Source organism: Tuber melanosporum (assembly GCF_000151645.1).
Source record: "Tuber melanosporum whole genome shotgun sequence assembly, scaffold_170, strain Mel28".
Taxonomy (NCBI): domain Eukaryota; kingdom Fungi; phylum Ascomycota; class Pezizomycetes; order Pezizales; family Tuberaceae; genus Tuber; species Tuber melanosporum.
In genome coordinates, this window is record NW_003298831.1 from 72,861 (window position 1) to 98,956 (window position 26,096).

General features: G+C 48.9%; 3 protein-coding genes; all 3 read left to right on the forward strand.

Moving 5' to 3' along the window:
• Nucleotides 1-13,063: 13,063 nt before the first annotated feature.
• On the forward strand, nt 13,064-15,736 carry GSTUM_00003418001 (uncharacterized protein). XM_002837080.2 has 2 exons: nt 13,064-13,593; nt 13,652-15,736. The coding sequence occupies exons 1-2, from the start codon at nt 13,216-13,218 to the stop codon at nt 15,419-15,421; spliced, it is 2,148 nt and encodes a 715-aa protein (XP_002837126.1). The 5' UTR covers nt 13,064-13,215; the 3' UTR covers nt 15,422-15,736.
• Nucleotides 15,737-17,885: 2,149 nt separating this feature from the next.
• GSTUM_00003419001 (uncharacterized protein) lies at nt 17,886-18,790 on the forward strand (the record flags this gene model as incomplete). XM_002837081.2 has 6 exons in its annotated part: nt 17,886-17,999; nt 18,037-18,195; nt 18,248-18,285; nt 18,338-18,383; nt 18,439-18,610; nt 18,695-18,790. 5 exons carry the CDS (start codon nt 17,886-17,888, stop codon nt 18,445-18,447), a joined length of 366 nt encoding a protein of 121 aa, XP_002837127.1. The 3' UTR covers nt 18,448-18,610; nt 18,695-18,790.
• Nucleotides 18,791-20,567: 1,777 nt separating this feature from the next.
• GSTUM_00003421001 (uncharacterized protein) lies at nt 20,568-21,627 on the forward strand (the record flags this gene model as incomplete). XM_002837082.2 has 1 exon in its annotated part: nt 20,568-21,627. One exon carries the CDS (start codon nt 20,568-20,570, stop codon nt 21,012-21,014), a length of 447 nt encoding a protein of 148 aa, XP_002837128.1. The 3' UTR covers nt 21,015-21,627.
• Nucleotides 21,628-26,096: the final 4,469 nt, after the last annotated feature.

Below are 26,096 nucleotides of genomic sequence, written 5' to 3' on the forward strand. Positions count from 1 at the left end.
AACACCATGGAAAGACCACCATGGACAACATAACATAAGTCCTCCATTGGCAGCGGTAACGTCGACTCCGGCAACGTAATGGATAGTCATAACATCCACAATATCAAGAATATCGGCGGTGTCGTCAATGTGGGCAGGGCCATAGCCGATGAGAATCCAGAAACGGCGCAGCGGCTCTCGCCACTGGACGCCAGAGGAAGACATCAGGATGTACGCACCAACAGACTGGGTGGTATGGGGAGTTGGCTTTTGGAGACAAGCAAGTTTTGGAAGTGGAGGAGTAGGGAAGGTAGAGCAGATGAGGCTGTCTTATTTTGCTACGGGAATCCGGGAGTGGGGAAGACATATCTAAGGTGAGTGACCGGTCCCTCCGGGATAAGCAGGAGTTATCGCTGACGGCCAGCTATATTAGTTCATTGGTGATCGATAATCTCTGTCATGAAACCAAGGAGGAAGATATCGCGACCGCGATGCTCTACTGTGACTTCCGTGATCAGCAGCAGCAGACAACTACCAACACCACGGGAACCGTTTTAAAGCAGCTAGCGGTGGGAGGGGAAGTGCGGACGGCGTTTCAAAAGGCGAAAATGGAGGTTGGCGGTCGGGGTCTGTTGCTCCCGGATATAGCGCAGTTGCCAAAGCAGGTTATTGCCAAACTGCACCGGGTTTTCATTTGTATCGATGCTTTGGATGAATGCCCGCCTAAACATCTATTGGGGGCTTCTTGAGCCACTGAAGGGTATCCTTCTGGTGTCACAGGGGACGCGAATATTTGCCGCCGGGAGGCCCCAGGCTGAAGCCGAAATTACAAGATTTTTCCACCGGAGTTATAGTACCCATCACTCCTAAGCGGCATGGCATAGAAGGATATTTGGAGAGGAGGTTGGAGATGGACACCAACCCCGGCGCGATGTCCGATGGTTCACGGGCGGATATCCTCAGAATTATTCCAGAAAGAATCTCCGAAATGTTGGTAGGAAGGTCTACAATCCCCGTCCCATGTGCATCCTTAAATCGACTAACAGTGGTCCGTAGATTCCTCCTAGTCTCTCTGAACATCGATGCTATCCTGGAAGCAGCTACCATCTCCGAGAGAAGACAAAAGTTGATGGAGATGATCAAGGGTAATCATCTAGCGGATGCGTACGCGGCAACTCTAGCACGCGTGAGAGCACAGAAGGGTAGCAAACCCAGACTCGGAATGGAAGTCCTGATGTGGGTATCGAATTCGAAGCGACCGTTGCACACTAGCGAGTCATGCCATGCCTTATGAGTGAAGATAGGATCCGCAGATCTGGATGTTGAAAACACTCCCACAATTCGAACACTCCTAACGTGTACTTTGGGACTTGTCACGGTTGAAGCATCCTCCGACACGCTACGTCCCGTCCATTTAACGCTGCAAGAGTATTTATCCAATAATCCGAGCCCATTCCAAAGTCCACACTTGATGACAACGGAGGAGTGTTCGGGAACTTTCGCCAACTCTTAGTTGGGTCCCGTCAACTTTCACCCTTGCCGAATATATTTCTTGTTGCTGTGGAAAACGCATAAAACGGAAGAAGACGGGGGGTGTGAACCCGCTTGCGCTGCGGCTTCTGATTGGGCTCCAACAGCATATATCCCCTCAACTGCTCTCGCTGCGTTACAATACGGAAATGCACTGGTGGGAGCAGGGATTTTATACGGGGGGCGGCCCTAAGGGCTTCACGGGTCTCCATGGAGCGGCATTTCTTGTGATCGGGGAGACACTTACTAGTTTATTGGTGGTGAAAGGATGGGATATTAAGGCAACTGATGGTCTGGGTAGAACGGCGCTCGCATGGGCAGCTCTGGGGGGTCATGAGGACATTGTTAAGATGCTATTGCAACGTAAGGATGTCAATCCTGATGCCACAAACACCATATGCGGTCGAATACCACTCCGGTTAGCTGTGGATGGCGGGCATGAGGGAGTAGTAAAGTTACTATTAGAACGAGACGATATCAATCCCATCACTGAAGTCACCGGATATGATCAAACACCATTCTAGTATACCACAGCGTGCGTGCATGAAGGGTAGTAAAGTTGCTATTGGAACAAGACGATATCAACCCAACCCTGCAAACACCAAATATGTTCGAATGCCGCTCTCGTGTGCCGTAGAGGAAGGGCATGAGCGAGCAATGGAGTTGCCACTAGAACGAGACGGTGTCAATCCCGACACCCCAGACCATAGCTGTAAAACACCCTTGAATTAGCTGTGTCCCATCGACATGCAAGAGTTGTGGAGTTACTCTCCAAATTTAAGCTCTCCCTTCCTCTGTCCATAGATACCCATGAAGTCCCAGAGCACTCCTCACCTAAACCAACTAACCTTCCTCAAAGCCCTTCTCACCCATCCCATCCACCTGCCTTTCAGTGTCAGGCCCCTTCCTTCAGGCGCCGACTCCTCCCCGGAATACCGATTCGTCCCCCCATGATTATTTCCTCTTTCATTTTTCTTTCTGTCTTCTCGTTGTCATTAGCGGTTTTCTACCAACGAGCTCACCACCGCCCTTTCACAGATGATTGCTATATTATACCTCCGGAGTCGGTATGGAAGGTGCTTTCATGGACTAGCGTTAGATGCGTAAACTCGAGCTCATCCGCGAGCTTGAATCGAACTCAACGCTGGGAGCGCTAGGGTAGTCCATAGCGCATATCTATGCTCCCCGCCGGTGGTCTTTGCCCTGACTTTCTTCCGCTCTCATGTGTATAACGCCATTGATCCCTTGTATTCGACAACACATATTCTCTATATTCCTTTCTAGGTTATCTTTTAGAATCCTACATCATAGGAATGGATCCTATCAGAGATGGCGGCTTTTGATAATATGACTTATGGAACGCCTTGATAGAAATTCACCCATCTCATCCGCCTACCCCTCGTAACTTTCATAAACAACGTAACGATGCCGGTACCAATTCAGATTTGCCTATACCCGCGTTCTGCGGTGGGATAGCTGTTCTGATAGAGTACTTGTACATACGCTCCAGCTTTTCTCTATCACCCCCCACTTAACTCAAGCATGTGTCTTTGAAATGACCACCTTTACTCGAATCGGTTTCAAACAGCTTCCCTAGACCCCTACGCCCAATTAAACCTCCCGAGCGAATACACGCGTGCTATCCGCGATTAGCTAAAAATCGTATTGTCGTGTTAACTTAGCTAATAGCGGGGAATGTTCAAGAGTTTGAGTACCGTGGCTCATCGAATGTATAGATTGGATGAATCCCGATGAATACAAACCACGATTCCATAAAATATATAGCCCTACCCAGAAATGCTGATGGAAACCTATCTTAGTAGGCGCATTTAGTTGAAAAGACAAAGTCGTAAAGTGTATACTTTCCCGTTCCTTCCGCCAATACCATGCCAAAACAACCAAAAATTGCTCGAATGGAGCTTCCCGTCAACGATAAATAACTAATTCCCCTAGACCCTCTCTTTTTATTTTCACCCTATGTATCCCCCATCGTCGCTTTTTTACTCTTCGCTACTACATCTACGAAAGGCATGATTGTAATTATTTGAGGTGCTGACCTGGTAACCACACGAACGCTTATAAGGAAGGACCGTAGGTACAGTACGGTAAAGTCTGCGAAGGTGGGATCAGCTCTTGTGTCTGGGCTTTTTCGTGCTCTGGATTTCCCTGGGGGCTTCCTCTTTCTTTCCTAACTAAGGTGAAAAAAATAACTGCGATATGGTGACATAATTCCCGTAGACCTTCACCTCTCCAAGGCTGTGAAGGTAAGCACGACTGTGACAGAATAGAACTATGATCTCTTGTCTCTCTCGACACTAGCGCTTGGTGCTGAGTCGGGCTGGGTAACCATCATTCATGATTTACGGCTCAGATCATAATACTAACCAAAATCTCAAATTACAGGCTCCTTTGAGGCAGACTCTGACAGCTAAATTTACGCCATCTAGATCCCGAGAGGTCTTCCAAAAAGAACCCCAGACCATGCTCAAGCTGCTACCAACTCTACTTCGAAGCGAAGTGGGTTTCTTCTTCGCAACCCCTTTAAGTACCTGGCACAGACATATAAAAGTGTGTTCGGCCATAGAACGATGAAAATTTCGCATCCCGTCCGCTCTGCGGTAAACAAGCATCGTATCGACCAGTTAGTACTACAGTGGGTGACCATGTGGGAATCCCGGTTGCTGAACTCTTTTGCCCCCCTCTAATAGTTTTTTTTATTTTACTGGATGAATTTTGGGAATGAGAGGTAAATCCGAATTCTGTTGTTTTGTTATTGCTGGGGGGTGGGGGCTCAAGGTGCAGTGAATCCAATCTTGGGAATGCCAGTGCTCGAGGGGTTCATCTCCCCATCAGGATGACTCAGGCAAATGATACCACACTCCCGTACCCAAATCGCTCCCACCACTACCATACGATAAAGATAAATAATGACCACTATACTACACCGACCTGCTTGTATGAGGTGTTTCTTTTTTGCAATTTTAAAAAACCTTTTGAATTGGGGCGGCTTGACAAGCGAACCAACTGTTGGGCTTTCAAACCATAGTCTGGGATTCTTATGTAATATATTTAGGAACTCTGATTGGTCAGGATGCCTTACATAAGCGTATAGCGCAATCAAGCGCATAAAAAGCTGTAGTGTAAGTTATGCGAAATCGGGAGCCCTTGTGGCCACTCGGCCAAGATTCGCAATGCCGGTTAAAATTAACACTTCGTGATAAAACTTCAACCTTCATCGCTATCTTAGGGTTTTTTCTATAATGGTGTATTCCACGCCTTACCGAGCGTCAGGCATAGAGAGCTATATGCAGGTTTGAGTGAGGCGATAGGTTGAGCTCCGCAAAACTTTACCTCACCCACCACGCCTATTCCAAGAGGTATTCTAAGAAGTAATTAGCAACATACGCCGCGGAAATTTCACCACCTTTTTCCTACGCCAGTTTCAAGTCACTCCAACGATTCCATTTGCAACAATTACCAATACCAACAATGTCTCTAAATCGCTCTCTCCCACGCAATGTCAAATTTTATGACGCTACCAATCCTGATGAGGTTCTTGGAGGGCTTGTCCAGAATTGGTCTATAACCGAGACAAACTTTCTTGACATGCTCGAAATCTTACTTGTCGTTGGGGTGAGTCCGAAATGTGTTCAAGAGAGGTAGTCAAGCCACATCGTATCCAGGATAGAAGTGCCCCTCCAAGTGGGAGTATACGATATTTATTGTGAAGGTATGTGCTACATTCCCCCCATTTACACGGTGGCATAATTGCTAATTTTGCCAGCCTCTATCAAAGTCAGTGATGAGCCTTGGGTACACCGGTTGATTTCGCATAAAATCGCTAGCGGAGAGGATAGTTTCCGTAATGACATCCGTAATCGCGACTGGAAATGTGTTATTTCAGGAATTTCGATTCCTGAAATCCATATCCAGTCCAATAACTGGACCACTTTCGAGGCTGCCCATATCTTCCCTCCCGAGCACTCAAGTCTTTGGATTCAGTATGACTATGGACGATGGATCGCAGGCAAGGACGATGCTACCGAATCCTCAAAGATCAACTCACCTCGAAACGGGTTTCTTCTCCAGTTAGGGGTCTGGCAAATGTTCGATCAGTACCTCATCTCCGTTAACCCTGACGATGGTTACAAGGTAGTTGTGTTTGACTTCGATCTTTATGGCTATGATGGTAAAATCCTTGATCCTGTGTGCCGAAACCCGGCCGATCCCCACTCTGTGTCTGATGAACTTCTAAGATGGCATTTCCGCCAATCAGTCCTCGCGAATGCTAGAGGAGCAGGGGAACCGATATTCGAGCCGACTTCCCACCAGGGACCGATATGATGGGTGAGATCCTAGCTGGTGTTGGACGGAAGTATTTCTTGGCTGCTCACCGCACATTTCCCCTATGGCAACGACTTCACAACCCTAACCCTCTTGGCATATCAACTACTCCGACGCCTCTATGTTTGACTACTGGTTAGTCCTACACATCAAACACCATATGCGACAACATCTGCGACGATATTTGCGACGACTCCATGTTAGGGCGTTACCCCTGTCATATGGAAATACCGAAAATCCTCGGTCAGAACATACCCTCGGTCGAATTCACTTATCCTCGGCCGAAGTACAAGTAGCACAATGGGCAATAGTGAAATTGAATGTGATGGAGAACACAACATACGCTGGAAGTATGTGGAAGTAGATCGGCATGATCTAGGGAAGGATAAAAGGCAGCTTGTTTTCCCTTTGTTAGTTGTTTTCGTTCATCCATCCAATCTGTCTCTCTTTCCTCCGTTACCTGTATTTGGGTCATATCAGTCTTTCCCGTTTTTTATTCCCTATCGTTTTCTTCGTGAGAATATTTCTCCGGTTAGGATATTGAAATCCATCTTTACATCTTTGCCCTGCCATTCAAGTTAAGTCAACATTGTCCAAATCGCTGCCGTAAACCTTGTTGTTGAAAAGCTGGTCCCTATGCACGAGAGAGAATTGAGTTAGAGATAGCCGCTAGGTTGGAGGGGGTTTCATAAGGGCAGCTCTCTTGGCCCCGGGGGGATTCTGCGGCTGACGATTCAATGATACTGGTAGCGTCATCGTTACATTTTCCACAGGCTGGGCAGTATCGCAACAGAGATTTTGCAAGTGAAAAATTGTCATGAACGGGAATATCAACTAGACGTGCTAATAAAAAATGTCATTCAATGGGGGGTTTTCTGGCTATATTTTCTGTCTTCGCACTTATCATTAGGCTAGCTATTGTCCTGTGGTTGGGGTTGTTGCTTTTGGGCGGGTAAGGGAAGGGTTTCTACAAAGTGCTAGGGTTATCAAACCTTTCGCTTGTGTAAAAATGTGTGGCAAGCATTATAGCTAGAGGTTGCTTACCTGGGGTTGTTTTGTGACCCTTTTCATGTGTTTTTTTTTTTTCTCCCTTCTCATTTTAATGTAGATATTCTGTGTGATTTATGATACTGATTCTACCGTCACCCAGCTACCAAGCTACCTACACCTGTTACGCAAACTTATTCTTGTATCTACCGTAGGTCTATAACCATGCCAAGGTTACTATGTCAACTTCTACCTAGGCCCTCATACGCAAGCCCTCTAATATGTAAAGATACCTTGACTGAAGTTCAACCTATCGCCTCACTCAAGCCTGCATGCAGCTCTCTAGTAATGCCGAGGGTTATTGGTAATATGTGTTGAGGTCGAGGAATATCCGAAAGCCTACCTGACCTTCTCGAGGCTTTGTGTTTAGGGATATACAACTCTACCGCTTTGTATTCCAATCGTGATCCTGCCCATCACTGTGTCCATCTCTAGATATATCGGGCTATGCTATCTAAGCACACCTGAGTGGAGTCTGAATATATGCGTGTGCATGTATTGTCTACCCTAAGCCTTGCGGAAAGTACAGGCATTGGTCCAGACGGCGGAGGACTCCCGCTAATGCGGAAATTGAAAACAAATGGGATACTTTATAATGCAACTGGTAGATATTCCCGCACAATGATTATTTGTTTAGGTACGACAACTATCCATCAATCCATAGCACTGTAGGTCTCGTGAAATCAACTACATCAGTCAATCCTGCAAGCTCCGGATTCGGAGGGCCATGGCATTCCTTATGTTAGGCTTCGCCATGTGTTGTGGATTTGGCGATTGAGCCGTGCAAATCATCTCCCTTGGCACATGTACCAGTACCAGATTATTAGCGGCAACCAGCTTTTCAGGCCAGGATAGGATTATTGCATGTTAAGGAATGCGAGCCAGAATCCTTTTTTTTTTTCGCGCTACTTCTGCCTTCACCGTGTTGGACGGGAATCATTTTGGCTGCTCACCATGTATTCACCACCTGGCTGGAATCATAGCAACCCTAGCCCTCATGCATACACATATGGCTGCTCAACATGACTGGGTAAACCTTTATATATGACTGCTTACCACTGTCTGTTGCCTTGTCTGTTGTCTTTGGTTTTGGATTAATACTGACTATCAACAGGATGCCGACCGGATACCAAGACAGAACATTGCTACAACGCCATAGTGAACCATGGTTAAGACTAGAAAGCTGTTTTGGTACTGAGCTGACACAGGGAACCAGATGGCCAACCGCAAGCATTACCCGGCCAGTGCTGTATCCTAGTTATCCCGCGAGTGCCCAGGATGAGCTCAGGAACGTTATAGCTCGGTGCCGGCGGCCAGGAAGCCCAACCCTCCTAGGGACCCCGACACCGCTAGAGACACTGGCAGCAGGTGGAGACTCTGTAATGGAGACCTGGAGCGGAGGTTATGGGGTGGGGGATATAGGGTGGATATCGTTATGGACATATATCTATGGGGCTAACCCTGTGGCATGAGATGGCGGTTGTGTTGGGACTTGGGGGATTATGGGGTTGTTTATGAGGCGGAGTCAGCGGCGAGGATTGGGTGACGTTGGAGACGGGACATTGGAATTGGGTGGAGGATCCCGTAGCGATGGGTACAATGGATCTGGAGTATTCTCTGCAATAGGCTGGCATGCATAGGCCACTCGTATATACCAAATATTATATGACCACTCTTATATTAATATCGGACCTGGATCCCCAATACCCCGCGTCCCATTAAAGTACAGGAATGAAATTCCATCGCTCGCCCTCATCCAATATCACTCGCTCCGTTCATCAATCCTACCACAAATACCCCTGTCCGCTTAGGACATTCCACAGGACGGCCATCAATATATACCGCCCGTAGTGGCTATGGGTCTGCTATCCCACCGCACGTACCACTGGGTGCATATAGGCGGTTCCTATGTTTATTAACGACTCTTGTTCCACATAAAGGTGTCCGATTAGCCCTAATAGGTCTCCAGCCCTCAATCTTGCTAGACAGGTATTAGTACATCGTCACCGAAGGGGGCTAGGTGAGGACGTGCCTGGATAGGGCGCAGGGGATGGGGGAGGGTCTGGTAATCTAGCCCTTAAAGCCTGGTTTCCCCGATAAAGGCGCCAGTCACTTGCCCGGAGGGTTTCTTCGAATGTAGGGCCTCATGTACATACTGCCATTGTGAGTGGGGAGAGGATATAGGATGGAGGTCTGGTGGGATAGGGGATGGTGCGTTCGTTCGCTGAACAATATACTCGGGTACATGGTGTAAGGTTCGTGTGTAGGTTGTTGGTGTTTCCTCCTGAGTAAGCTCTGTAGATCCATTATTATGATATCTCAGAAGGGGGAAAGGGGCTGCTCCCCTTTTAGACGTCTCGTAGCACACGGCCCAATTATTCGAATAATAGGTGTCTCCTGAATTACCTTGCCCCAGGAGCCAAGGGCTGTAGGACGTTGGACAGATGCAACCTATAGGTGATGCGGCCCAGCCAGATCCCTGCGTGTGTTGCACCGGGGATTGGCACCTGAGGTAATAGGGAGTCCGCGACAGAACCTCAAGCGAAAATACGACCACACCGCCTAGATGCATTTCAATCAAGTAGGAACACTTGAGCATAGCACGGAGCCTGGCACCCCTGCTAGTGAGGGGATGTGCTTTCCGCTAAAGACGCTTACCGATGTGCGTATTTAAAAATACCTGTTGCACCTCCTGCTGCGATGGCACGGCAGAGCATGTTTCCATCGACCAGGCCCACCTGATCCACATTTTATAATTTATCCAGATGCTCTTCTGCATTTGCAAAACGAAACCTATAGCCCATGTGTGGAATACCAGATGCCGTTGTTGAGAGGGTGCTCGCAGAGCATTCGGAACAGCCTCGGGATGTTGATGATGCCATGAGGATTGGTGAGAGAACCGGGGATGAGATAAATGTAAGACAAGTGGATCTGTGGAGAGTGAAGGGAAGGGGGCTGTGGGATTGGAAAGAGGGGAAAGCTATTGAGAAAAGTTTCCATTGAATAGTTATATATGGCTAACTATCCCCTTCACGGGGGGGGCTGGATATAGGCAGAGGCGAGGAACCTCTACGAAAGATATAATCTGGGAGGACAGGATCGCACATACAATCGGATCCCAGAGGAAATCAAGCGGCCTGCAGAAGGCGCACTCTACACTTGGATTGAAACGAGGTATCCGGAGTTCGCATCCCGAAGGTATGCGATCTGGAGAATGGCGAGAACCTGGAAATCATCAGCACGAAGAAAGGTTCGCAGGAGAAACAAAGGTTTGCCCCTTTCGTGAATGGGTCCATTCTCTACCCATACTAAATGCGGCTCCCTCAGGACAGGACAATGGCGATCGACCACGTGGGGAGCCGTGCGCGACTAGTCGCCAAAGTGATACCCCTTCAAGCAACCAGGTTTCCACTACTCCCGAAGCACCACGGGGATCTTCGGCAAAGTCTAAGGTATGTTTTCGTCCGCGGGAGCCCTTCCACCTGGTAAAGGCTAATATGGCGTAGGGCATTTCAGACCATGGGAGTAGGGATAATGCGGGAGCTATCGCAGGTATCGGTGGTTGTGTTTAGGAAATAGCGAAGGGGTTTGAACAGAGGTGGGAGGGTCAGCTACAGCGGGGGGTCGAACTTTCTACCTTTTATGTCGTCCACAAGGTTCAGCTTACTCATAATCGGTTATCCCGGAGGTTCCGATTTCGACCCGGGTTGCGTCCGCATTGTATACGACGCAGTGAGACATGGAAGTACTATCCTCATCCGGTGAGATTATTGCGCATCGTGTAGTAGCTTTCTTTGACGCCGAGTGATACCCCGTGATCGCTCACAATTCCCGCCCGACCGACTGACTTATACGAATCCACCTCCGGAGCCCGCAATACATCAGCCCTCATCCAATATGCCAATAGAGCCCATTTATGTACCATAATCCCGAGGGTACAGCTCTCCACACCGCTTACCCTAGGTCTCAACGCACATTGAAACCTAGATGAAGATTCCAGCAGAACGGAGGACCAGGTCTCCATTCAATGACCCAAAGCCTGAACCACTGCACAGCGTGATCCCGGAATCACTCCAAACCGATGTTGGCCCTTTGGTATTCCCCCTTTATCATACTCTATCAATGAATCCTTCAGGCCACGTTGACCTTGAAGTAATCCGGAGCAGAGGGTAGGCTACTAACCGCCGTGGCACTTACCTAATCTAAGCACTAACCGAGAGTGAGTGACAGACCGCTAAGTGAGTACTGTACCGGTATTACAAGAAATAGTGACGGCGCTTACCTAATCTGGGCGCTAACCCAGATTGGCCGAAAAACTGGTGGGTGAGTATATTGACCATTATCTCCTAAACCGCTGAGACATTCAGGCTCATTTAAAATGTTGAACACTAGCCTATTAGAGTAGTCGGGAGCAAATCTGCGCGGCATATCTCTTTTCCATCACCGCCATGCTGAGGAGTCCTGATTTTGTGCAATTCTGAGAACTACGCCACTTGACCAGGACGAAGTTTTTCATATCACGGTTGCTCAAATAGGCTAGTGTTCAACACTTTAAATGGGCCTGAATGTCTCAGCGGTTTAGGGGATAATACATTGATCTTAAGTTATCTCAACTGCACGAGCTGGCAGGCATCCTTGAAATAGCCAAAACAGTACTGTAGGGAAATAGGAAAATTCCAGACACCCTTGACGGTGTGCAAATCGTGATCCAACGGAACCCGGTCGGTGATTCCCCGCAGTCTCCTCTCATCCTTGCTTCTAATTCGTCAAATTCATAGGCCCCACAGACCCCCATAGTACTCCCCAGATCCCCATACTACACGTAAGTACCGGAGTCCACTTCGGTCTGCTACTACAAGTCTGTATCACCTACGGCCCTGATACTGGGACTGCAGAATAATGTCTCACCGTGTCGGACCAAATACGAGGCCGCCCGGCAGAAAAAGATATTATACAGAGTCCTTTCTCCGGCGTCTGGCACAAGCACCGGCGGCGGAAAACCAACTCTGCGCCGTGTGGTATCTCTTGAGAAGCTCATCTAGTGAATCCGTACAGAGGAATTTTTACTAGAAGCATGTCAAAATTTCTCAGAGCGGTTCGATCAGGTTCGAAATTTGAGCCGATCGTCCTCCATTATCCCATCGCATCTAGGAGGGAGGCTTTGGTCATCGCTTCGATAACTTCCGCTACGATAGTCCTACTGGCGCTTGCTCTCTCCATCCGCGGTAAACCATTGTGGCCGTGCAACTTTAAAATTCAGCCCAGTTACTGTTACTGGTATCTCATAGAGGGTATCGACAACTCAAGAACTGGAGTAAGGTAGGTTGGGTACTGGTTCTGGTACTCGGCGTTTAGGACAATGGATCTTGCCAAGGAGGGCCTGTAATCCCCTGGAGCTCCATGATAAATCTTAATTGTGTGTTCTATGGGTCCATGGAGGTGACTGTTCTGTTCTGCGGAGTGTTTGTGGGGACGACTATCCTATGATAGAAAGGTGTAGAAGGGACCTCCCATCCCCCCTCCTTTCCTGCAATGGGAGTGCGGACATCGAAGTGGACAGTAACTTAGCCAAAGGATCGAGCTGCTTTTAGTCGAGGGTGATGGACGCCCCCGAGAACACAACCACAACCTCAACCGAGCCCTCCTCCCCCTTTCCTTCCTTCCTTCTTTCTTACGCCCGCGCGAACCCACTCAACTGAGGACGTGCGATCTCGAATCCTGCGACCCCCTATTCTTGTTCTTGTTCACTTGCCCCCTTTTCCTGCGAGCGAAAGCTTGCCTATTGTTTTCTTCCCTTTCCCGGCCGGGTTTCGTGATTTCGGTACCTATAGCGGGTATAGTCCAGTGCTGCCCGACCGTGGATTGGATAGATTTCATTAGCACGACATTTACAGCGTGCATTTAAGGAGAGCTGGCCGATGAGGAATTATTCTTCAAGAGGTCTGGTGTCTTACTGTATCCACCATGGAGGGTTGTCCTGGTCGACTGACAATCATCATCAGGCTATCATTTGGAGCATGACTTGGTAGACTAGGGTGAGCGCTACGCGACACATTCATCAGATCCCTTGGAAACGCCAAGCTCAGCCAGAAAGTGTTACCCGACCTTCAACTCCCGCAATCCACGGAGACTGTCGACATCCTAACGACCAGCCCCGTTATCAGCACCCCCAGTTTGCCTACAGACACCAACTAATTTCAAGAGGACTCTACTACCAAAGCCCGGCACAAAGTACCTGGATATTCCCGTTATTTCTTGTTTCTCCCTCAAGCCCCACCGCGTACCATAGCTTCCTTTCCTAGCGGACATCCGGCGATGACTACTGCGCAATACGCCGCTGTTCCGGCGAATGCTGCGCATGACATCCTCTCAGGATCCTCGGACGACGAAGGTAGTTGTGCCGACCACGAAGTTCTCAGAGAAGAGGAAGAGCGGGAGAAATTACTGGCGGGGAGAAATGGCCTGTTTGGATCCATCGGCGGCAAGCCCGGTGTAAAGATCGGGAGGAAAGTACGCGGTGTGCGGGGAAAGAAGAAGGGTGTTCGCGACGTTGTTCAGATGATGGGTGGAAAGAGGTTGGGTATGGAAGAGGGAGGAGAGTTTGGGCTTGGAGCGGATAGTGATGATGGGGCCAACAGTGAAGAAGGGGGGGAGGTTGATTTGTTGAGGGAGAAGGAAGTTTTTGACAGGAAGGTTTGTTTCAGCTGGGCGATTTGGTTGAGCACAAGGGCGCTAACCGATTGAGGGATAGCCAAGGAAACCCTCCGTTAGTAGAGTTCTACTTTATACGGTTTCGCTACTGACGCTCTTGCTGCTACTAATTTCGGCATCGCTATCGCTTTCACACGGCCATCGCCCCCGGACAGCCCCGCTTGGTATTACGAAGGACACTCGCTTTTCTAATGGGACGCATGACTATATGCCTACTACGCTACTGATTTCGCTGGATGGATTCCGTGCGGATTTTCTTGACAGAGCTATGAGCCCTGAACTTACGGCGATGGCGAGCTCCGGGTTGTCGCCGCGATGGCTCACGCCTGCTTTCCCTTCAGTTACCTTCCCAAATCACTGGACCATTGTGACGGGATTATACCCTGAGTCACATGGTATTGTAGGGAACAGCTTCTGGGACCCGGCCCTCGAGAAAGAGTTCTTTTATACTGACCCTGCCCGTTCCCTGCAAGGCGAGTGGTGGGGCGGCGAGCCCCTCTGGGCCACTGCTGAGCGCCAGGGCGTTAAATCGGCAGTGCACATGTGGCCCGGGTCTGAGGCTAACGATGGCTGGGGCATAAGCTATCTAGACCATTTCAACAGCACCGAGTCCCTCAAAAGAAAGACCGCAAGGATACTAGAATGGTTGGACCTCCCCCTCCAAGACCGACCACAATTCATCGCGGCGTACGTTCCAAATGTAGACGTGACCGGTCACAAATTCGGCCCAAACACAACCGCTCTCAATCTCGTCATCCGAGAAGTAGACGCCATGCTCACAGATCTCCTCGACGGTCTAAACGCCCGCAACCTCACCGACCTCATAAACATCATCGTAGTCTCAGACCATGGCATGGCCAGCACCTCCCACGAAAGACTAATTTACATCGATGAGATAATCGACATGTCACTCATCGAGCACACAGATGGCTGGCCACTCTATGGCCTCCGCCCGCATGCAAACGTAAACATAACAGCCCTTTATGAAACTCTCCTCTCGGAGACCCTCATGAATCAGGCAAAGGGCAAGAAACATTGGGACGTGTACCTACGTGATGAGAATATGCCCCCCCGCTGGCACTTTTCTAATAACAATAGGATAGCTCCGCTGTGGGTTGTTCCCGAGACAGGATATGCTATCGTTACTAGAGAAGAATACGACGTGGATGCACCTTCCAAAGGAAGGTATGAGCCTGCCGGGTTGCACGGGTATGACAATTTGCATCCATTGATGAGGGCAATCTTCGTTGCGAAGGGTCCCGCGTTTAGACACATATATGGGAAGGGTATAGAGGGGGCGGTTGACGTGGGTGTTGTTGTGGAGGAATTCGGCAACTGGGAGGTGCACAGAATCGTCTGCGAAAGTCTAGGCATTGGCGAAGCCCTCGGCGGTACAAATGCGACCATCAAAGATCTTGCGGCATTCAAAGCCGTTAACGGTTGGCCAGTCGCAGAAGGGGAAGAAGAGGGAGAGGTTGGCACATCTACCATTGCACAAGTAGGGGAAACCATTGCTCCCACTCTCACCGCTACTGTTCCAACGGGTGCAGGTGAAGGTGTAGTCTCCATTCAAACCATCCCCGCAGACCCCAACCCGCAACCAAATCCCAACACCACACAACTACCAGAGCCAAATCAAAACGAACCCCAAAACCACCCCGTAGAGAGCCCCGAGGAGGGAGAAGAAAAGAAATCGGATGAAAAAAATCCTGAAGACATGAACCCCTGGGAATACGCAAAGTGGAAAGCCGAGAAATTGAGGATTGCCCTGGAGAAGTGGTGGGAAGGTGTTTGGGTCGGCGATGATTGAGATTTGTAAGGGCTTTTGTTTTTCGCCCGATCGCTGTGCTGGGTTTTGTCAGGTTAGATGGGTTAATAGGCGTTTTCTTTTTTCTTTTCTTCTACCTGTATTTACATTTGCTTTTCACACGATATTCAGGTGGGGGGTGGATAAGCCCGAACGGGTTCTTGAAGGCGAGAGGGGAATTAGGGTGATTAGGGGAATGGGGGGATACCTTTTTGTTGCTTTGCATTTTTTAAAGGTTACTGCCGAAGGAGTCTATAGAGTGGATAGTCTAATGCGATTAGGTTGGGAATAGGTACTTATACGTGTTTACAGCAAAAAGACCTTTGATATAACGCTGGCAGAAAAGTGGTACGCCCGACAGGTAGGCTGTCCGGGCATGATTTAACCCCGACCCCATGGGACTCTCCGCAGTGACATCTGATAAATTTACTATGATAATATCATAAATCGGGCCGTTCAGAGATGAGCGGTCACGGGGTTAACATGAGAACTCACCCACACTACCACACTCCTATATAGATCGTTACTGCATGAACCGCTGATATCTCTACTGATGACATGCCTCTATCTACCATTCTGTTAAGAAGTGTACCGCATAATGCTACCTCGGCCCCCTCACGTCCATCTATGAGACAACCAGGTCCTCAAGCCGTTGTGCGGTATACCCGCTGGGACAGATTCCGAATCACACACTGGCCAGTGCAGTGATTAAGGTGTTTGGGAGCGATTACCCGTCACGACTAGTGGGGGCTCAGATATTTAATTCACCTCATCGTCAGTACGAAATACCTGGTATTCTTGAAATTTCAATCACATGGGATAGGGGAATTGGTTTTCTATTAAATTTTCATCGAATGAAATAAAAAGTGATTGTACAAATACCATCCGAGGCACTAAATTCCGTAGCCTTACTATCATACTGCAATTGCATATTTGGGAAGGCCAACCGGAGGGTTACCCCATTTAGCGGTCCGGATGCAGAATGCCCCTAAGCACGAAAAAATCCGGATCAGTTGTATTAATGCAGAACCGATACTTGAAGAGCTTTGTCATGTTATTCGTTGTGGGGACAGCGGGATCTCAAAAACGCCGAGGGCTTGGAAATAATCTATAAGAATCTGGTTGGTTTTCCCTTACACACCGAGTCCGTCAGATCGGATAACTTCACAGCAAGAGCGTGAGCATTTCTATGTCACGTGGCCCGTATGAAACCGTACTCTCCGGATATCCAGTCGTGGTAGAAGAGTTTCACTAGCTACGGCGACTAGGAATAGTAGCTAAAGAAAAGCTACTGTATCATAGGGCCTATTAACGGATGGATATCACCGCGTATACAAGTAGCATAACCCACAAGCCGAGTAATCACATAATCTCACACGCAAATCCTGCTGGTTGCGGCAGGCAAGCGGCTTGTTGAGCATTAGAAGCTAACTTAGTGTTTCTAGTAAGATAGTCAGGCGGTACTAAGGCCACCGATTCCAACTTTTATACTGTTTCTAGAACTTTATTAACCAGAATCTTGTCATCAGATAGCAGATTAAATCGGATCTCTTTCTTCCAACCGCCGTATCGCTTCCCCGCTTGGGAATAACAATGCAAGTCTGGCATGTCAGGCGTAGCGGTGCCAAGCCCAGGAGGGCGCGCGGGGGGGGGGGAGAAAAGGGAAATCCATGGATACGGTATCTTTGACTTGGTTGAGAATGCGAAGACAAGTTTCGGACAGTTTTCCCGATGGTCTGGGGGTTTTTGTGGAGGACCCTGAATATGGACTGTCAAGAGCCAATGATCTGGCTGGACGGCCTCTAGTACGATATCATATCCTGCTCACGGGAGTAATACCTCAGCACGGTGGCCTTTGGGCGGGGAAGCTCGCCAACCGGTCATGGCAAGGGAAGGAGGGGGAAGATGAAGGACAGCAGGGGAGGGAGGAAATGAGTGATATTTCGTGATTACTCCCTAACAGCTATCTATTCCGAAAACTAGGTGAGCGAGTGGAATGAATGAGCAGGATAGTAATCTCAAGGTTTAAACTTGTCGATGTACCTTCAGCCCAAGAAAGAACAAACCTCCCCGTCCATCTATTGCCCCGAACAACAGCGGGTCTGGGAGCACTGCTCGACTCATAGAAGCACTACCGGGTTTGCAGCGGTATCCCAAATTCTATAGGATTGTGAAGTATTTATCGAGAGCAGGAATATGTGGCGAGCTCAAGTTAAGTCGGCCTATAATCGGAATGCGTAATCCAAGTGATGGGTAAATAAAGTGGTGTATTATAATACTGTGAGAGATGTTGAAGTTGATGAAGATACTGAATTGTGCTAGGTCGTGGGGTTCCAGGAATGTCGCAGAGGGTTCTTTCGTTTCCGAGTTATGGTGATTTACGGAGGTTTCTTAGACATGATTGGCTATCACGCGAGCACTAGGGGGGAATGGTGATATGCATGTGATTACGAGACTAATACGACCTATGTCTTGGCATAGCTCATTCTCATTCTCTTTGTTTGCCACTCACACCCCCCTCGACCCCCTCGACCCTCTCCCTCATTCTTCCTCTTCTTTCTATCCTTCTCTTCTCTGTTCAGTGCACGGTGTTGAACTACGTCTTTATCCATCTACAGCCTCATCTCTCCTCCCCGCCCCTACAACGCCCCTATCCATCGTCATCACTGTGTTTGTCAGCTTTTTCTCTGTCTTTTCCCTCTCGTCAATCTTTTCACTCCTGCCACGGTGCAAAAATTCTTGAAATCTGCTTTCAGATTATCAGCGGATTTCAGCTGGTCTGCTCACGATAAGGTCTCGTTCGACAGTCAACAGAACTGAAAACACCAGCCAACGAGGCTCAACCTAGTTGGCCTGCCCTATACCGCGTCGTGAAAACGGCAATTCTTCTCAGGAGCGCTACAGGGGTGCCGGAGATAGTGGATCTCGAGGGCTCTCACGGTGCGCTAGATTACCATTATTGACGGTATGATTAAGTGGCTCGCTTACTTTATTGCCGTGCTAATGCTTTCGATAACTAGTCCGAGTAATCACCCACCACATCCCGCCCGCCCCTTGGCTGGTGGATTCGGAGCCATGGCCAACCAACCCGACCCGCACCACCTGGTGGCTCTGATGTGCTACGAATTCAGGAGTGGGCAAGATGGTTCTACTCGCCGCTTGGACCCTCCCTCTGGCCTCACATCCGGCATCGTCGATCACTATGGAACAAACGTTCGCACCCGCCCTGTCATGGATGCCCTTGCCCACATATCTGTTTCTCAGCCAAATTTTCAGGTCGTCGCAATAGCTCTACAATTTAAACACCGTACCAAAGAAATTCGCTTGACGATCGCTGAGAACAAAGACGTTGGGGATAGCCTTGTTAACCATCTCTACAATATATGGGGAAAGTTGCAGGCTTTATCAGACGAGTACGCGAGGCAGAGAGCGGAGGCACGGCATGGGAACCAGGGGACCGAGGAATTGGATGGGGACCCGATCCCGTCGCCACCGATCCCCTCGGAGGTGGGACAGCCTTTGAGGATAGAGATATTTCGCGAGGTATACCAGTACTGCCTGGAAAAGTATATGAAGCGGGTGAATAAGTGGTTGGGAGGTGTTTCTAATTTCATGGAAGAGTTGTACGAACGCCGTACGGGCGTCGGCCTAGGAAGGTTTGAGCAGGACCTGTCCAGAGCTGTGATTACGTTGGTGTCGGCACTAAAGCTAGTTTTCAAGCTCTCTGAAAGGAAACTCACAAATGATGAATGGGAAAACGTATATTGGAAGAACATGAGCGCTAATAAGAAGGCAAAACTTGTGCTTGCAGATAGCCGTGGGCTCGGCTGTGAGAGGTTGGCCCGGGAGTTAAAAGGTATGCTTCTTCTCTTTCCGATTTCATTCACTGTTCTAGCCTTTAACCTAACTTCCCTTCTGTACCAGGCGACGATCCCGGAGACCCCTTCCCGCTTCAACGCGCTCTTGAGAAACTGATTTCGTTACCTCGCCACATTCAATCTCTCTTTGGATTTGCCCATTCTCCCCGCCTCCGGCCCGCCTTGCAATACCATATGACGATTTGTGCTCTCCTGGGCCAGGCTCAAAACGTAAAATTACCTGCATCGCAGAATGAGTGGAAGTCCTTTTTGAAGGTTGCAAGTGGTGAGGAATACCTATGGCAGGAGGATGATGCAAGGAATCTATTTAAAAAGTTTGGGTCGCGAGAACGGGAATGCCCAGTCCACTGCGAATGTGGGCTTATTCAGTACCTCCAAACTAAACATTATGATTCATGGGACAATGTCCCTGCGTTTAGCTACATTGGAGTCTCCAAGTTAAGCTGCAGTGCCTGCCACGTCTGGATAGAAGCCTTCAACGAGCTGGGGGGACCAAAGTTTTATACCCGAGGCTCGCATGGAAAATGGTATTTTCCTTGGGGGATGCCCATGGCGGAGGGGCCCTTGAAGGAGAAGATGAGAGAAAAGGTTTTGAATGAATACATCACGCAGCTAGAGGATGAGGAGAAGATTAAGAAGAGAGCAGGCTCGGATAGCAGTGGCGCGATCTCATCTGGGGCAGAGGACAATATGGGCGATGATCGCTCACAAAGCACTGATGCTATGGTTGACGCAGATGTGCAAGAGTCCGGGGGAGACCCGCGGGGGTTTCTTAAGGTCAATGTCCCTGGTTTGGAATGGAAACCCTATTGAGGGGGGAGACCGGCAACATGAGCCGGGGCCGAGTGATATTTGGGAAATTCTGGGATAGAATACATAAATAACATAGGAGGGGGGGTGTTTGGTCTGTTTGCTGTGCTTCCCTGCTCGTTGATTCCCCTCCTATATTTCAGTGGTTTGGCGACAAGCTGACCCTTTTTTCTTTTTCTTTTTTACTTTCTCCCGTGGGTGGAATTTGAAGACAACAACATCTAGAAACTGGCTACCGTATGCACTTGTCTGCGCATTCTACGAGTATCACCTGCTTTATTATTGGGCGGTCTGATGGTGGGTTTGAGCCGGCATTCCTTGGTAGTTGGCGTCTATTATGCTGGAGATGGGACTCTTTCGTTTCTGTTGCTTCATAGTAGTTTCGTTTTCTCTCGTTTCATCCCTGTTGCCGTCACACAAATGGGATGGTGTATTAAAAATATGCCCCTGTGATCGACAGGATGTGTGTATGTGGCCACGCCACCATTTGGGAGGTTTTGCACTTGAACTGTCCCTACTACAATAGCAACGGCACCAACCCTTCCATCTGGGATAGCCCCCAGTGGCTCAAACCAGCACTGCCTAAAAATACAAGACTGCAACCATATTCAAACATTTTAGTACAAGCTACACCCAAAGGGAGGGTCGACTGCCTGCGCCTCACACGGGTCTTTCTTTACTCCCATAGGCCAAACCGCACGACCCTCTTGGCGCTTCTCAACGTCCTGGTCCCACCGTTCGTGGATCCACTCCTCCGTCTGACTGTCACCGACCAGTCTGGCACCTTCGATTGCACTGGACAGCTCTGGTACTATTACTACATCATTCACTGTGTTGCGCTGGCATTACGCAATTGCGCTGCGATGCCTCCGAACCGAGCAATGATAGTGATGCCTCCGGTGATATAAACCTGCGGACAGACTAGTAGGAGTCCTAGCGTTTCTATGGAACCCACCTGAATCATTAGCAGCAATGGCATTTCACCTACCCGATTCCGACAGCCAATATGACTAGGACCATTCAGTAGAACGGTTGGGAACACTGAAATTTCCTGGGTTGGCTCTTGGTACGAGACATTCCCGTTTGCTCCGCAGGTGGGACTTAAATCAATATCCGCTTTCTATGCGGACAGGTGGTAGGTGTTGTACCAGCATTTGAGTGCTCTCTTGGCCCAGGAAATAGGTGATCAAGTTAACCCTGGGAAAAACTAGAAGCGTCACAGGCGCTCACTTGGAGCCAACGGCCAGTGGGCTCAGCAACCCACACCAGTGTACCCTCCCCGAGCTTTATAAGGTTCGTCCCGACTCCGCACACCCACAGAGTCCCATTACACCGTTCCGCATTCAGTCACCTGTTCGCACAAAACATATCTTGCGGCGAGAAAGGGAGATGAAAGGAAGACGAAAGAATTTCATTCATGGCACAGATGTTCCCTTCACCCCACACTTTACTTAGGCAACCATCCTCACGATAGCGCACGTCAGTCGGGCGGGCAGGTGGACGGGTGGGAAAGGCCGCGATCATGACGTATCACTCGGTATCACAACTATCACCTACCCATTGTCGAAGACGTGTTGCGACATGAATACATCGGGTAGACATAGTACTTCCGTGTTGCTCGGATGGTGGGCCAGAATGCACAGTATATAGCCTGCTATGAAAGATGTAAATTCCTGTGAAAGAACAGAGTAAACAAGAAATACAATACAATGAGATATAGTGCCGGACAATCGAAACCAGCCCACCATCCAATTTTCCTAGATATTCTACCCAAACTGACTTATCAACAATCAAGAAGACCTTTAAAAAACAATTCATCTGGCGATTTGGTAAGTAACCCCATTTCATTATTTTACTTTACTGGTGTACTTGAAAGAGGTATTTGTAATGAACTTAGATGAAAGCAAAAAACCGTAGACTGGTTCTGGTTTGCGATTATTTAAATATCTCTACTAGAGGAAGCCCTGCCATACCTTCTCAGGAGGATCTTAGAACTTTAGATCCACCTGGCCACGAGGGCTGGCTTTGATTGACCGGCACCATACAACAACCTCCCTGATTAGCCCTCCCCCTCTCAAGCCCTTTCTCCACTCCTTCAATGTGTCCTTCCATTTGCAGTTACTCCCACGGTCTAAATGGTCCTATATCCTATTAGCCTTTGCAGTGTGGAAGGGTTCCCGCTGGGTGGAAACACACCTTTGGGCTTTGCCGGCGCTCCTTGTAGTGTTTCGGGAACGCTAGAGGCTTGAACGGATTTAGTGGAAGCAGGCATGAGCGTTCACATTTATGGGGAGGTCACCTTTGCTATCTACCGCTGACGATCCCCCTCCTTCAGGCGGTGGGTTACCACTCTTTAGTCTTGCGGGAGCTGTGCCTTTCGTAGGGGTAGCAGGTGGATCGGAACACGGGATTTGAGTCCTTGACCGGGTCCTTGCCCCCCGGGCCCTTGTCCCCCGAATTTTTGTCCCCAGAGCCTTTCTTCGTACTAATGACTTCCAGGTTCGCGCCATTCTCCAACTCGCATATTGTTTGAACGCAAACCCTGGGTATTCCTTTAAAATCCATAGATAGAGTTCGTTCGCTGCTGGTCCCTTGATTCCATCTGGGATTTGATTGTATGTCTGATCCTGCGCACCCAAATCATGGCTTTGGTAGAGGGACCTCGCTTGGGCCTGTATTCGATCGCCTCATGAAGGAATTGATTAGCCATCTATAAGTGACATATCGATGGAAAGGTTGTTTCTAATGGTGTTGTTTCCCTTTTTACCTCACCCCCCTTTCTCTCCAGGGCTTTGCCCCCCTTACCTTTATAGAATCTCCGGTTTCTTTGCCAATTCCCATGGCCTCGTCGACATCCCGGGGCCGTTCCGCATGTTGCGCGAGTATGTTCTTAACATCCTGTTCCGTTATTCCTTTCATGGAGATTGGCCCCTTTTTGGGTGGCTTTAGGCGAATTATGAGTATGGACCAAGTGGGCCAGGCTGAGGGAGCAAGGTCCCTTGTGCAATAGGCAGAGTGCGGCGCGATTGGTATTTATAATACAACCCTTAATAGGCCCTTTCATCAGCAGGCAAGCACACACTCTCGGTAACTGGGGATGGCCCTCTGCTGTGGTCAAGCGTGATTTCATGATTGAAACATGTCTCATCTAGCTCATCGTACTTCCACTAAAGGTTCGCTCACTAGTACCTTTACCGTACTGCCAACCAAACCAGGGATCCGGTTGCAGATGGAATGGGCAGAGCTTACTCAGGGGGAAGTGCCCCAACAAGATACATGCGGGCCAGATCTAGTCCATCTAGAAGCGTAGCGTCCTCACTCGTCCCCTAGACACCCTCGCCATGCTGCCTTGCATATCCGGCGTCATTCGATTCAAGGTACCCCCTGCTGTCCTCAAGGCCAGGGTGACAGGGTAGCGGCTCTATGGCGCCCGCGAGGGGCACACATCAGGAGACACCTCGTGGAACCCTCCACGAGGACGGCTATTTATTCTAGTATGTTGTGAGAATAATGTGTGGAACGATAGGACGATTGAGTGATTGACTGACTGGAAAACTTGAACGCTTGATCATCTCAAAAGGAAGGGCAAAAGACCCTGACTATCTACTGTTGAGAGAGAGACAAATAGGTGGAGCGAACAATAACAATAACAAACAAAAGAAGGGTGAATGTAATGCAAGGGGATATCTTCAGAAGCGCAAGGGGTCTAGATTTTCAACAGGATTTGATGTAAGGAGGAAAATAATAGTATAAGTAATATGATACCACAGAATGGGTAGTGCCAGAAGTATGTTTCAACATTGTATTCTCCGGTTCGAGCGAGTGATATGAGATGATGGTGACCAGATGAAATCCAGTCATGTATTTGACCCATCGAATCATATTCATTATACTAGGGGGTGGCCGAACGATGATGGTGGTGCATGGCGATGAGCAACTGTCGGTGACGCCCTTCCCTAATCAAAACTACCCTAAACGCTCAACTGTACCCTCCCCCGAGCACCGCTTACATTACGCCAGTACCCCGCGCACTGTTAGCGATATCCGGAAGCAACCACCAGTCGGATGGCATGGCAAGGAGTATGTATATGAAAGGAGAAGGCTGGTCTGAGAAGGGTCGGAAAGCATATTGGATCTGTGGGGGGGATGGTCCCTATATATACAGAGAGACCAACAGGCCAAGGGGTGGTGGACAGAGAAAGCACTGTGGGCAATGCCTTCTTGTGGACTTCTGAAACGGGGGGGCATATACATTGCGTCCTACTGGCTAGTTCTGGGAATATATTCATCACCACCCTCACTAGCCTGAGTGCCCAGTGTCCGGGCACATGTAGCATCACAGGTATAACGTTGGTGCCACTGGTCTTTACCCCCCCCCCCTCAATTGGGGAAAGGCGCGTATGTCATCCCCATTAAAGCTGGAGGAAGCGCTGTTATACCAAAACCTACAAGGCTCTTTATTAGCACTCCCCACACCCCTCTTGACTTTCGCCCCGCCCCACCTGTCACATCTCAGCCACAGCTACTGTACTACGGTAGCTCAAGGAATTCGTCCGACGCTCGGCTTACGCCAAAGTTGGCGCTTTCAAAGAGACAATCCCAACACTTAAACCTCTATAAGACGAAGCCCAAGGGATCACAACTGTGTTCATCATACGGAGCTACTATCCTCGAGGCAACGAGGGAGTTGGAGGTGATTTTCTCTTTTTGAAGCTAGACCGGAATCTTTAGTCCAGTAACACACACATGCCGTGATGTGGGGATCTAGTAGGAAGCTCTCATTTGTATTTTAGGTGAGGGAGGAGATATCCGCTGGTTTTGTTTCCATTTCTTACCTCCCTTCTTTCTCTCTATCTCCCTCTATCTCCCTCCCGGGCCTCTGGACACGACTCGCCGTTGCCGGCAGGTACGGGCTTAAGTGAGGACAGAACCACAATCTGACAAGCTACCGGGCTATCGGGTCAAACCCCCTAGATAAGTTGTAGAATACATAAATATAAAATTTAATGATGAATGATTCTCCCAAAGTATTTAGTCGAGCTTAGGATGAGTTCATAATTTATCACTCGAGAAACTAGTTGGATATGGCGTTTATCCGCCCTGCAGACTAGTCTTGTTTCACCGCTGGTTTCCCTACTAGAGTACTAGTAGTCTCGTTTCATAGCTTTCTTCTCTACTGCTCGAGTGCTCAATACCACTAGTAGTCTGCTGTTCACTACTCCTTTGTCGTTAGACTACACTTGACTCTTCCCGTCCATGTTATAGCTTTACAGCCATCACATATTCAATTATGGTACCCCCCTTTTTCTCATCACTTGTGATTCTTCGCCTTTCTCTTGTCTTTGTTCTTCATGAGTTTTTTTACATGATGTCAACCTTGGCTTTCTTCAGCCTCTTTCTTCATGTGTTTCTACGATACCTTTTCCCGGCTCCAGGATATATAAACCCACTCCTGTGCCCCGGTAGACGATTAGGTTTCGCTCTCCCTTTCTCCGGTAACCTCCAATAACAAAACCACATCAACCCCAGCAAGTTAGGATTCCCACCTTCAAAATTCTTCCTCGGAGTTCAGATGAGCCACCCCATATTGCGCCTGATGAAATTTCGGTCTCTATTACTACAGCTCCTACCTGGATCTCTCCACCCTCGAGTGTTCCCTCCCCACGATCGGGGAAAGCGCCGTGGCGAACTATATTGCATTGTGAAAGGAATCGAGGGATGAGCCATTTCTAGTCCTGCTTGTGTTCATCAAAATCGCCGGGACCGGAAGTGATGGGCGGTGAGCAAATGTCGGCAAAGGGAATAATTGAAGAAGTACAGTACCTTTTCCTTGTACAACCAACCGGTGCCGTGTTTACCGGCCGTGGAATTTCGCGTTTGAAACGTTAGGCACAGAACATGGCCTGGAGGGTATAATATCATGGTGTTGATATTACCTCCCGGTTAGATTCAACTATGGTCGAGGAAGCGCTGGGGGTGGGGGGATGGCC